This window comes from Arachis stenosperma, chromosome 3, assembly GCF_014773155.1.
Source record: "Arachis stenosperma cultivar V10309 chromosome 3, arast.V10309.gnm1.PFL2, whole genome shotgun sequence".
NCBI lineage: Eukaryota > Viridiplantae > Streptophyta > Magnoliopsida > Fabales > Fabaceae > Arachis > Arachis stenosperma.
The window spans coordinates 155979300-155991908 of record NC_080379.1 but is presented as its reverse complement, the minus strand read 5'-3'; the positions used below and the strand labels follow the sequence as shown (position 1 = coordinate 155991908).

General features: G+C 33.4%; 2 protein-coding genes across 2 annotated transcripts; one reads left to right on the top strand and one right to left on the bottom strand.

The window, feature by feature from the left end:
• The first annotated feature begins 5735 nt into the window (after positions 1 to 5735).
• Positions 5736 to 8195, top strand: LOC130967851 (heat stress transcription factor B-2a-like). The gene is made up of 2 exons (XM_057892884.1): positions 5736 to 6209; positions 7789 to 8195. The coding sequence occupies exons 1-2, from the start codon at positions 5919 to 5921 to the stop codon at positions 8131 to 8133; spliced, it is 636 nt and encodes a 211-aa protein (XP_057748867.1). The 5' UTR covers positions 5736 to 5918; the 3' UTR covers positions 8134 to 8195.
• A 916-nt stretch (positions 8196 to 9111) lies between these two features.
• Positions 9112 to 11800, bottom strand: LOC130969057 (monothiol glutaredoxin-S17). The gene is made up of 3 exons (XM_057894622.1): positions 11482 to 11800; positions 11324 to 11398; positions 9112 to 10461 (listed from the first exon to the last, which is right to left on the bottom strand). Exons 1-3 carry the CDS (start codon positions 11653 to 11655, stop codon positions 9235 to 9237), a joined length of 1476 nt encoding a protein of 491 aa, XP_057750605.1. The 5' UTR covers positions 11656 to 11800; the 3' UTR covers positions 9112 to 9234.
• Positions 11801 to 12609: the final 809 nt, after the last annotated feature.

The window sequence follows — 12609 nt, the reverse complement described above, 5'->3', positions numbered from 1 at the left end:
AGAAAAGAAAAAAAATACCCATATTATATGCTTTGCCAACTGTTGTTCATTTGAAACCATAAGTTGCGAATGGCTGCTGATACCGAGGATTAAGGCATTGAACAAAACATGTAGAGACTATTCATAATATAGTAATTTGTATAATCTAACTGTATTTTGTCATCTTATATAGTAAATTAGTAATTAGCACTAACTAATAGACTACATAATAATGAAGTTGTTGAATAAAAAGTCATCCATTGTGATTAGACCGCAAGCAATTCAACTCAATCTCATATCTTACTCTTTTCGCATCAATTTTCACCTATTTCGTGCAAGTTAGTACTATTCGTATAGCATTCCTACTGTTCTTTTGTTTTCTTTTTCATTTTTATTTGAAGAAAAAGTAATAATATAGAAGGAAAAGTGTTGTTTGGGAAAAATCTTAAGAAAGTTTTGTAGATAAAAATATCTGGCGCTGTGTTTTAAAGGAAAAATTTCAACGCATTAACAACAGAGCTTATTATAAAAGAACTTAATGGTAATGCTAGAGAAATAAAAAAAATTATTTTATTTAATTTTTATTAATTATTTTAAATAAAACAAATTTTGGTTAGTTTTGATTAATTTTTTTATTATCAAATATTTCGTTCTTTCTGCTCACAAATGAATTATGAATAACTTCACTAATATTTATTATTGAGTGTTAAAAGATCCTCTCATTCTTGTTTAACTAAACATTCCCCTATTGTCTTAACTTTATGTCATTTTAATATTTTTTAAATGTTTATAATTCTATATGTTAAATAATTTTTTTTAAAACAAAGAAAGAAAGCTCAACACATTGCAGTAGAACAAGAAAGAAACATAATATAAAATAAAATAGAACACAAATGGATGAACCTTAGTCATTTCCGACAGAGCCATCAACAACTAAAAGGATCACTATCATACCATTTCTTATAGCTTAAACACGTCCTTTCTTGCATGTCCTCAACACCTGCTTCTCTGTTGTTGAAGATTCTATCATTTCTCTCCATCCAAATATTTCAAATCACTACAAAAAAACTAACCAATAACAACTGCTCCTCCTTCTTTCTGTTATGTATGCCAATCCAACTCTTAAATAATCCTTTCATGGTTTCTGGGACCGCCCACGGTCTATCAAAGTATTTGAGCCAAGCGTACCATACCTGCCACGTAAACTCACATACAAGAAACAAATGATGAACAAATTTTGTTTCCTTTTTACACAGGGCACATAAACTATCATTTTGATGAAGCACGCCTAGTTTGCTCAACCTTTCTTTAGTATTTATCCAACCAATCATAACGAACAAGCCAAAAAGCTCAATTCTCGAAGGTACCAACCCTTCCCAAATTGATCTAGTGAAACTGTAGCTCGTAATCTCTCCCGAGAGAGTCTCCGATTGCAACACTTGCAGAAAAGAGTTAGTAAAAAAAATACATTTATTATCAAATTTTCACACAATATTATCCTCTTTGTCAGCTGATAGTTTTACTGGCCTTAACCTCTCATGAAGCTGATGAACTAATTCCAGCTCCCATTGGAACAACTCTCTCCTCCAATGGAAGTTCCAAATCCACTCTATCCCATCCCAGAACCCACAGTCCCCTATCACTGATCCTTGCTGGTTTGAAATAGAGAAAAGCCTTGGAAAACTTGCTTTCAGAGGACCACCTTGCACCCAATTATCTTTTCAAAACCGCGTCCATCTTCCATTCCCTACTTCCATCGCCAGACCACTAATAAGTTTTTCTGTCACCTGTTGTTCTGCTATATTCAACTGGCAGATATCTTTTCATGGACCCCCCTTTACTAGAAGAGTCTGACTAGATAGCATAACATTATGGGTCAGATTATTACACGAACACACAACCTTCTTCCACAACGGGCAATCCTCCTTTGAAAAACGCCACCACCATTTGAATAACAACGCTGTGATCCTGATTACTGCATCTCCTACCTCCAATCCTCCCGCCTTTTTTGGGGCCTAGACCACTTCCCACTTCACTAGGGGCATACCATAGTTACCATCCTCCTTACACCACACAAAACTTCTCTAAAGTGCAATAAGCTTGTTAGCAACCGCCTTCGACATCTTGTAAAGACTAAGGTAATAAATCGATAAGCTATTCAAGACCGATTTGATGAGAACTAGTTTACCTGCTTTGTTTAAAACATTTACTTTCCACAAGCTGAGCTTCTCTTCCACCTTGTCTATGATCGGCTTTCAAGTCTTTACCAACCGAGGGTTCTCTCCTAAAGAGATACCGAGGTATCTAATAGGTAGCGCCGCTTGTTTACACCCCAGAAGACCACACACATGCTCTACCCACTCCTGCTCACAATTAACTGGGATCAAATTCGACTTATCAAAATTGATACTCAACTCAGACATCAACTCAAAACAGCGCAGTAGCCTCTTATAGTTTGCAATTGTTTCTGTCTCCAGAGGGCAAAACAAGATAATATCATCTACGAATTGTATATGAGACAATTCAATATGATCTCTCCCGACCAACAACGGAGCAATGCGCCCATTCCTTACAGCTTCCCCCAACATTCTATGCAATACATCAACCACGAGCATAAACAGATGAGGAGAGAGTGGATCCCCTTATCTTAAACCCCTCTCCATTTTAAACGCCTTGGAAGGTAAACCATTCACTAGGACAGATATAAAGGCCGTACTGACACACTCTTTCACCCAATTCCTCCACCTTTATCCGAACCCCATCTTCTGAAACACAAGATCCACAAAACTCCATCTAACTCTATCGTAGGCTTTCTGAAAGTCTAGCTTTATAATTGCCGCCTTCTTTCTCCTTGTCTTGAGCCATTGAACCATCTCACAAGCAATGAGGGCGCCGTTATGTATCTTCCTATCCTTAACAAAAGCACTCTGTGTCTCTCCTACCAAATCCGGCATTACTGTTCTCATTCGCCGTACTAATACCTTGGAGATCACCTTATACACACATCTCACCATACTAATAGGTCTGAAGTTCTTGATCTCTTTAGCACCCACAAACTTCGGAGCTAGCGCCACCCACGTGACATTTGCATCGTTTGGTAACTTAACACTTTGGAAGAAATCCATCATTATTGCAGTGAATTCCTGGCCAATATCCTTCCAGCATCATTTGATGAAGTTTAAATTGTACCCATCACTACTCGGGACTTTAGTGGATTCACAGTCCCAAACTATCTCCCTAATTTTCTCCACAGACGGCATTACCTTCAAAGCTATGGCCTCCGCTCCATCAATCTGTCTTATCAACCCATCTCAAAAGCCAATCTTCGGAACAAACTCCTGCCAATACAGATCCTTGTAAAACCCTCTAATTTTGTTTGTATAGTATTTAAACTCCAATTTTGTTGATAATTAAATGATTTAACATATTAACCTATCTTTTCAACATACACTCGCTATTTTAATGTTGTGAGTCCTGTGAGTGGAACAATAATATATATTCAAGGCATGCATGCAAATTGTCTCAATGCTATCTATTAAGTGGATTCCATCATCTTTTAGGGTTCCAAAACCTCTCGTTCATTAACACAACAGTCACATAGTATATATTCCTTATTAACAAAGTACGGTGGGTTCTAATTATAACAATAACTATATGAGAAATCATTTTTTCTATGTAAACACCCATTTTGGCAATTTCTTTACAAAGAAGAGCAACAACAAAAATATGAAATTATTTGTTTTTAGTTTTCTTTTTTAAAATTTTGGAGAAATTTTAACTGGGTATATTGTGGATTTAGTTTACAAGTATCTTAATAAAATTTATTGATGCCTAAAAAATAATTTCATAATATATATATATATTATATATAGTGTATCTAATACTACAATAATAATTCAGGAACAACTTTAATTTGATGAGTATCTTTAGCACAACTCTTATATCATTATGTTTTTATTTTTATATATTGTTATTGTAAAAAATTAATACTAATATCCACTTAGATACTATCAAAATATTTAACTTCTATATATATTATCTTAAAGAAAAATATAACTTAATATTTTTTTGAAAAAATATATATCACTTCTATATATATAATTAACTCGTTATTACTATTAGATATTATTGGACAAGACTTTTGCAATGATAATGCATAATATTAAAGAATGTTCTTCACAGCTGCCAGCAAATTGTAAAGTGGCATGCATTTGCAGTAGCCGAAATGCATGGTTACATCATGAATTTGGAAAAAGCAAATTCCTAATAATATTATAATAATGCATTATGCCAAAGTTGAGCAAACGTTGGAAGGTTTAAGATCGTGGCCCTTCCAAAATATATAAGTCAAACTTCTCGGCCATTCCTCTGATTTTCTATAACTGTGTACCCTTTTTTCTTGGACCCATATGAAGTGACACCATATTTGATGATGAGTCTAGATCAGGTGTGTGAATGCAACTATTTTATGTTATGGTTGAAAAATGAAAACTATATGTATATTTAATTTAATTATTTATAAAAGAACAAAAACGTGAAGATTCTCTACATGAGTTTTTGGAAGATTAGAGAAGATGTAGTTGTACAACGTCCTAGTCCCTAATCCAATACAAATTATTAGTCGCTTTGCTTTATTTAATGATGGATAGTAATATTATTAGTATTATGTTTTAAAAATAAAAGCATATGTGCTATAGTAAATTAGTAATTATATTTTACAAATATATTTTTGATTAAATATATACACAAATATATTATATTAATGACTGATTTAGTAACTAATTTTAATATACAAATAATATTTTTGATTAAATATAAAATAAATATATAGAAACTTAATCTTAAGGAAAGGTATATTATATACGGTTCCGTTATGTTAAATATATAAAAGAATTGAACGGATTTTTCTCGATTAACCAGATTACTATGTTATTCTTCTTCCTACTAAATACTTTCTATACTTATCACTAATTTTGTGATAAAGTATCAGAAATTTAATAGATTTTAGACTAATAACATTTATTTTTTTATCTTTACAGTTGATATTAAATCCTGTATACATATATTATATATGGGTTTATTTTTTATTTTTTGGACTGAGTATTAGAAGCATTAATTATCACACGCTACACTCTTTCTCACTACTGTTTATTGGGCTTATAGCACTTTCAAGTTTCAATTCGTCAACCAATTAGCAGTGATTTTCTAATAACAAAGTCAAAAACCTATTAGTTGTTTTTGGTCTTTCATGATGTATGTATGTATGTTAATAGGAACAAAGTATTAATAATCAATATTAATATACATGTCACTGTCACATATGCAGTGGTTCGTTAAACTTTCTAACTCTGACTAGCTAATACATGTTCAAGTTGAGTTGGTGCAGTAATTAATCTATTTAGATAAATATTAAAAACTTTAAATGGTTTAATATGTACGGTAATTTATTAATTAATAATAAATTTTTAAATAAAACTCAAATTAACCTGCAAAGATAAAAAATACAAAAAATATAAAGCTCTGATTAATAAAGTATCATAGATATTATCCCTTTTTCAAGACGTCAGTAGAATTGTGTGCTTTATTTTGTTATTACTTGATTTTCCCCCACAAGAAAGCAATTAAGCGTGGCATGCAAAATAAAGGGAGAATGAAGAAAATAAAAGAAACCAAATAAAAGAATAAATAAAATGACAAAATAAAAGGAAATAATAATAATAATAATAAAAATTGTCCACCATCCACGGCACTAGGTAGTAGTACCTTCCTAGCTACCAAATGGTTGGCGTAGAAAATAAAAAGTGTGTTATATATGGAAGAGTGTGTAGAATATGTAACTGTTTCGGCAAAACAAATAATGAAAGAAGCTCTAGAGTTATTATATCTAATTAGCTAAACTCTCATAATTATAAACCAAGCAAAAATCAGCCCAAAAGAAAATGGCTGAAAATTATAGTAGTAATGTGTTAGACCTCAACCTTGGCGTAGGGAATGGTAGTGGCCAAGTAGGGCAGTCGCTGAGGCCACGGTGTCCGGCACCTTTTCTTTTGAAGACTTATGATTTGTTGGAAGAAAGCGGCGACGGCGGCAGCGGCGGCAAGATAGTTTCATGGAATGGAGATGGGAGTGGTTTTATTGTATGGTCTCCGGCTGAATTCTCTGAGCTCACCTTGCCAAGATATTTCAAGCACAATAACTTCTCAAGCTTCATTCGCCAATTGAATACATATGTAAGTCATTTTTTTCTTTCTTATTTGTAACAAATAACAATATCTATAGAACCATATATATTTACTCCTTCATTTCCTGTTACTATTTATCATTTGTGATTTAAGATGTTTTCTGAGTTTATTAAACTTGTGACTACTCGCTCACTATAATGCAAAATATCTTTTAGATAAATACAAATGAATTACGGGGAAATTAAAACACAACACAGACATGATCATTGTTCAATTTTTTTTAGTGTGCTGATTAATATTGATTGATCGGATATATTAGTTTTAGAGCATCTCCAATGCTTTGTTTTAATTTCATTTTATTTTAGATTCCACACAATATTACATAAATATTTGTGGAACTATATATCAAAAAAATTGATTTGAAACAATGTGAAATTTGTCACTCCAATATTTAATTTCATTTTAATTTAACAACTTCATATAACAAGTTTATAATATTCAATTTAATAGATATACAAATTGTAGTATTTTACTAGTTTTTTTTTTAATTATACGATATCTTTTTATTAATATCAGTATCATTTCAAATATTATATCAAATACAAATTTCAAATCAGAATCAAAAGCCAAAACTGATTTCTAAAAAATATCTTATTGGAGTTATTCTTAAGTGTCTTTTTATTGTCTTCACCTACCCTTTTCCCATAGCTAGCTTCTTCAGTTACTAGCTTTCTTCAATTCGAATTGTAAACAGACTTATCAAAAAATAAATATCACAGTCAAACATAACAAATCAAACCACGTGCAAATAGAATTTGGTCAATTAAGTAACACGTATATAGATATAGATAAATACATTAGATATGGTCAAAATCAGTTATCTTAACCCAAAGTCAAAGTCGACGTACCATGCATGCTATTTGTATAGCACCCTCAAATTGAAAATAGTAATAATAATTAACCTTAGCTTGCTTGTTTCCAATTACAACGTGCTATATTTATATGGTGAAAGAATATCGATCTTTTTTTAAAAAAATTCTTTGACGTCACGATCTTCTGTGATCTATATATATAACTATATTATGTTTTGTCTTCATAGGTATTCAGTGCTTTTAAAGAAAACCTCGCATCCTATGTCCCTCAGAAATTTGAAAAATATTTTATGTTCAAAGACTTACAAAGCTCCAACAATAAATATATTAGGACATTCACAAGCATACTTATACAATTTATTGTGCTACTTTTAGAATATAATTAACTTTGTAAGACTTTTAATTAATAGGTAGTTGAATTAGAACAATGCATAATTAGATTCCTATATATGTAAATTATTATATATCACCCAAACAAGCAAATTAAATCATTTATATTTTGGTGAAAACTCATATACAGTTTGTCTTCATGTGAAGTTGATAGCTAAAACTAATTAGATAATTTGACATGTTTGACTAAATTGATATCTAACGGTTTTTAATTATCAACTTTATATAAAGACAACTGCATGTGAGGATTCGCCTTATATTTTATAGTCCAAAGTGTTCTAGTAATATAATATCCGTATTAACTAAGAAAGAAAATTCGGAAAGTAGTGCTCCATTTTACTGATCTGTGTTTGGAAAAATGACAGGGATTCAAGAAAATATCATCAAAAAGATGGGAGTTCAAGCATGAGAAATTTCAGAGAGGGTGTAGGGATATGCTAGTTGAGATCACAAGGAAAAAGTGCGAGCCTAGCGTGTTCCCTTCATACCTCAAGTCTTCTTCAGAGGAAAATGCAATCACTTCTAATAATTCAATGGAAGAAAACAACAATAGCCATCAACTACTTATGGAGGAGAACAAGAACCTTAAGAAGGAGAGGTTGGAGCTGCAAATGCAGATAGCTGAGTTTAAATCACTTGAAATGAAGTTGTTAGAGTGTCTCTCTCAAGTTATGGACAACCACCAAAATAAAAGTCGGGGACAGTGTTAGCTTATATTCAATTAACGACATAGTGAAATAGAGCTAGCAAAAAAAAAAAAAAAAAAAAAGAAGTAAGTGCCTTTCATGGAATAATTCTTCAAAGTTCCTGGTTTAGTCACATGTGAGTAAGGCATTGAAATGATCAGCATCAACATGCAACAATGACTTTCCCTCTTAATTAGCTTCATCCTTTGCCATAACATAGTGTTCAAAATATAATTAATTTAGTACTAAAACCAGATTGGTAACACGGCAAACAATCCTGTTTTCTTCTTAGCAATCTTGAATTCATGTCTTGGACATGAAAATTACCCATACTCAAATTATTAGTTGAGATTCTAATTATATAATACAAACACCAATACTAATGAAAATTACCAAAAATGAATAAACTTACTCTAGTCATATGTAAGACTTGTAGGTATTGGTTTATAGTAACTTTTGTGGTGGATTTTATTATACAAGTGAATGAAGTGAGTAAGGTTTTGTATCCCTTCCTTTTTAGTGGGCGAAATGACCTTTTTCATGTTTAGAAAAACATGCCCCTCCGTCTCGAAAAAACATCTCTGAAGAAATAGAATACTATTAGATTCCACCACCTCACTCGCAACGTTACTTCAGGAGTGTCCCAAGCCAAAAATGCATATAGAATTCACATTTAAGGTATAGAAATCTAATTATACATTGTTCTATTACGAGATGCATATGGTGTATCCCAAGACAAAGATGCATATACTAGTACATAACCGGTCTCATTTAAGTTATAGAATTCACATCAGGTATCCTGTCTGAAAAAAAGATGCATCAAATATTTAGAATTTCCCCAACGGCTCAGAAAAAACTTCCATTTCAAAATCGTTCTTCAAGGTTTGATGGTCTTAAGTAAATCTACCTGCAAATCTCCAATAGAGCGCAAAAATGATGTACTAACTATGAAAAGAGATATAGTATCCATGTAAAACATTCTAATCATCAAACACAACCTCCTGACTCAGCATCAAAATTTGCCATATAAAATGTCATCAAACTCATTCAAGAATCAAGATTCAATACACCACCAAAATGGCTTCTAAGTATAAACCGTTATTAAATGTACTACTAATAATAAACCTACTCAGATAAGGTTGACTTCAGCTCCCCATTATTCCGCAGCTCCATCACGATGTCGGATCCACCTATCAGCTCACCTTTGTAGTAGAGTTGAGGAAAGGTAGGCCAGTTTGAGAATGTCTTCAATCCCTGTCTCACCTCCTCATCACTCAATATGTCAAAGGACCCGAAACTCACACCCTCATCTCGAAGGGCACCCACAACTTTGGAACTAAAACCACATCGCGGAGCATCTGGGGTACCCTTCATGAAAAGCATCACAGGTGAAGAAGCAACTAATTTCTTCAGACGATCTTGAAGATTCTCTCTGGGAAGAATACCTTTCTCATGTAAAGTCTTCTTAAGTTCTCCACTCTTTTGCATCTCCAGCACAATGTCTGATCCACCAATAAGCTCTCCCTTGATATATAGTTGAGGATAACTGGACCAGTTCGAATAAACCTTAAGCCCTTGACGAACTTCTTCATCAGAAAGAATGTCAAAACTCTCAAAGTTCACATTCTCTTGTCGGAGAATATCAACCACCTTCCTACTGAATCCACACTTTGGTTCCTCCGGTTTTCCCTTCATAAACAGCATAACTGGACTTGAATTTACCAAGCTTTCCAGCCGAGAGGTTAAGTTAGTGCTCAAATCGGTGGATTTTGAAATGCCACCCTTCGCATTTCCTGATTCTGTTACTTTTGTTTCATCAGTGGTATCAACCCCATGATCTTTAAAAACCTGCTGCAATTCCCCACTCTCATGCATAGCAATTGCTATGTCACATCCACCCAGAAGTTCTCCTTTGCAGTAAAGTTGAGGATATGTAGGCCAGTTGGAAAACTTCTTCAAGCCATCACGAACCTCCATGTCTGACAGGATGTCAAAAGTTCCAAACTTAACCTTTTCTTTCTTCAAAATATCAACAACTTTTTGGCTAAACCCACATTTTGGTTCTTCGGGTGTTCCTTTCATGAAAAGCATGACAGGATTAGAGTCGATGAGTTGCTGCAATCGCTTTTCCAGTGGAGCACCAAGCCCGGGTTGAACTTGACCTTTTGCCTTGGAAGAATCATTTTCTTTTGCTAATTCTTTCACTGTTTCAAGAACAGCAGCTCCTGCAGCCATCCCAAGACTGGCAGGAGAAGCAGCTTCTCCAGGGTGGATTGAGCCTGCTACTTTAGCAACCTTATTGGCCAAACTTGACGGATCTGCTCCTTCCAATGTATCAAACGTCTTGCCATCCTGACAGAAAAATGACTTCTAATCAACTAAAAAAAAAATCAACCAGAAGGAGGTGAACACTCTACTCTTAATAATCAACCTGGCTCCCACAGTCAACATATAACTAATAAATTATACTCCAAAATTAGCTTAATATATAAATGCAGCTTTTTGCATTGTACTGGGGAAAATTTTCCCTGGTCGAAATGCAGGAAAGCCTCACACTTGACTATTTTTCAACATAAATCATTTTAAACACTCAATTACGGTAATAGACTTTGTGGAAACTCTCTCATCACATCACATTATCACAATAATCAAAATGTTCAACTTTAATAATCATGTTCCAACCTTTATGTGCATACAAAACAAAGACCAATGAAATAATAGAGTAATCAATCAATACTTCCCGTTCTATTTTATGAATTATCGGTCATAAGTAGTCAAGCTGAGTAAAGACACCATAGGTTTTCACTCTGACTAAACAATGCTAGATATGGAACTTGCTCCTTTTAGAAATTACATCCATATTATACTCCATAGTAAGTAGTAACATCAACTACAGGAATAAGTCACCATCAGTGGTTAAAAGTAACGTGAATGTGTCCAAACCAATCAACTACAAGCACACTGCAACAAACTATACTACCGAATTGATCATGAAAGTACAAACATTGTCATTGATGGATCAATACGAGTCGTGTCAAATCAAACCGAACCTAAGATAGGTAGAAAAGCCCCAATAGATTGAAATACAGAGAATCATAAGTTGTCCTTGATCCTTATTACTTGATTGATTCAGCTATGGCGCCGTTTAACTATTAATCGAGCAATTAACTATCAGCAGAGTTTTTTATTCAAGAGAGAAAAAGGTGCAATTTACCTTGAAGAAGACAAAGAAAGGGACAGCAGAGACGGAATAAGCCTCGGATATCTCTGGTTGCTCTTCCGCTTCAACCTTCACACCAATAATCAAGCAACAGTAAAGTAATTGAAATGAAAATGGAGGAAGTGGAGAAGAAGAAAAGTAAAAAAGCGAACCCTTAAGAAGTGGGCGTGAGGGAAGTCAGTGGATAAGTGAGAGAAGAGTTGGTCCATGTGCTTGGAGGCTTCGCACCACGACGCCCAGAAGTGCACCGCCACTGGAGCGCCGCCGTGAACCACCTCATGGAGCTCCTTTTTCGACTGCACATCTTTCACTGATCCACCACCCATTCTGATTCTGATTATGATTTAGATTTATTACAAGTTACAACCGGAGTAGGGCTAATCCCCAAATAAAACCCTAAACCACGATCACAGTCACACCCTCAAACCCAGCAACACAATTCTCTGTATTCTATTCAATTCTATCTATTAATTATTCTATGTCATAATTCTAATTTCTAATTTTTTTTTTTTCCCCCGATGCTCTTGTGGGGTCCATAAATTACGATTCCATGACTCGTGTCTGGTTGATATGAAGTGATGAACTATTCGCAACTTTTTTTTATTCTTTTTTGGGTCCATGCATTCTCCCTCGTTCCTTTTTCCGGTCTGTATTATTTTTACCCAAATCAAATCGTTTATGGGTCATATCTCATGGGCCTGTGTACATATGTGTGATTGTGTGTTGTGTGGGTGTGTGATGTATGTATGTAATGCTTAAGATGAGAGCTATTCAATTCACTTGACAAAATAATAATAATAATAGAATTTAGATCTGTAACGAATTAGTTCTTAACTTTTTGGATTGGGAGATACTATAAAAAATAAAAGTAAAAACTCAGGTGCAGTCGACTTCACGTGAAGTTGATAGTTGAGAGTTGTTAGATGAAAATTTAGTCAAATCATTTCACGGCTCTCAGTTATCAACTTCACGCAAAATCAAAGTTTCTACCAAAAATAAAATAGTTTTAGTGGGCCCAAAATAAGTCACATTGGCACCCGTTCATTTTGGTTCATTATTCTACCAACAAAAAAACTAAAATATTATTTTAGTTCCTAAAATTTGGATCAAATTTTTATTTGATAGTTAACATTTTAAATATTTTATTTTAGTCTAAAAAGTATCAAATTTTTTATATCAGTCCCAAAAAATTTTAAATAAATTTAATATTATCTTATTGTTAAATTTTAAAAATCATATTTTAGTCCTTAAAAATATTAAATATTATATTTCTAGACAAT

What these genes read in the sequence shown, in the direction of transcription:
- LOC130967851 (XM_057892884.1), top strand. Translation starts at nt 5,919, where the DNA reads ATGGCTGAAAATTATAGTAGTAATGTGTTAGACCTCAACCTTGGCGTA. An exon ending in TTCGCCAATTGAATACATAT is followed by an intron (nt 6,210 to 7,788) that starts GTAAGTCATTTT and finishes GAAAAATGACAG; the next exon opens with GGATTCAAGAAAATATCATC.
- LOC130969057 (XM_057894622.1), bottom strand. Translation starts at nt 11,655, where the DNA reads ATGGGTGGTGGATCAGTGAAAGATGTGCAGTCGAAAAAGGAGCTCCAT. An exon ending in CTCACGCCCACTTCTTAAGG is followed by an intron (nt 11,399 to 11,481) that starts GTTCGCTTTTTT and finishes ATTGGTGTGAAG; the next exon opens with GTTGAAGCGGAAGAGCAACC. An exon ending in CTTTCTTTGTCTTCTTCAAG is followed by an intron (nt 10,462 to 11,323) that starts GTAAATTGCACC and finishes TTTTTCTGTCAG; the next exon opens with GATGGCAAGACGTTTGATAC.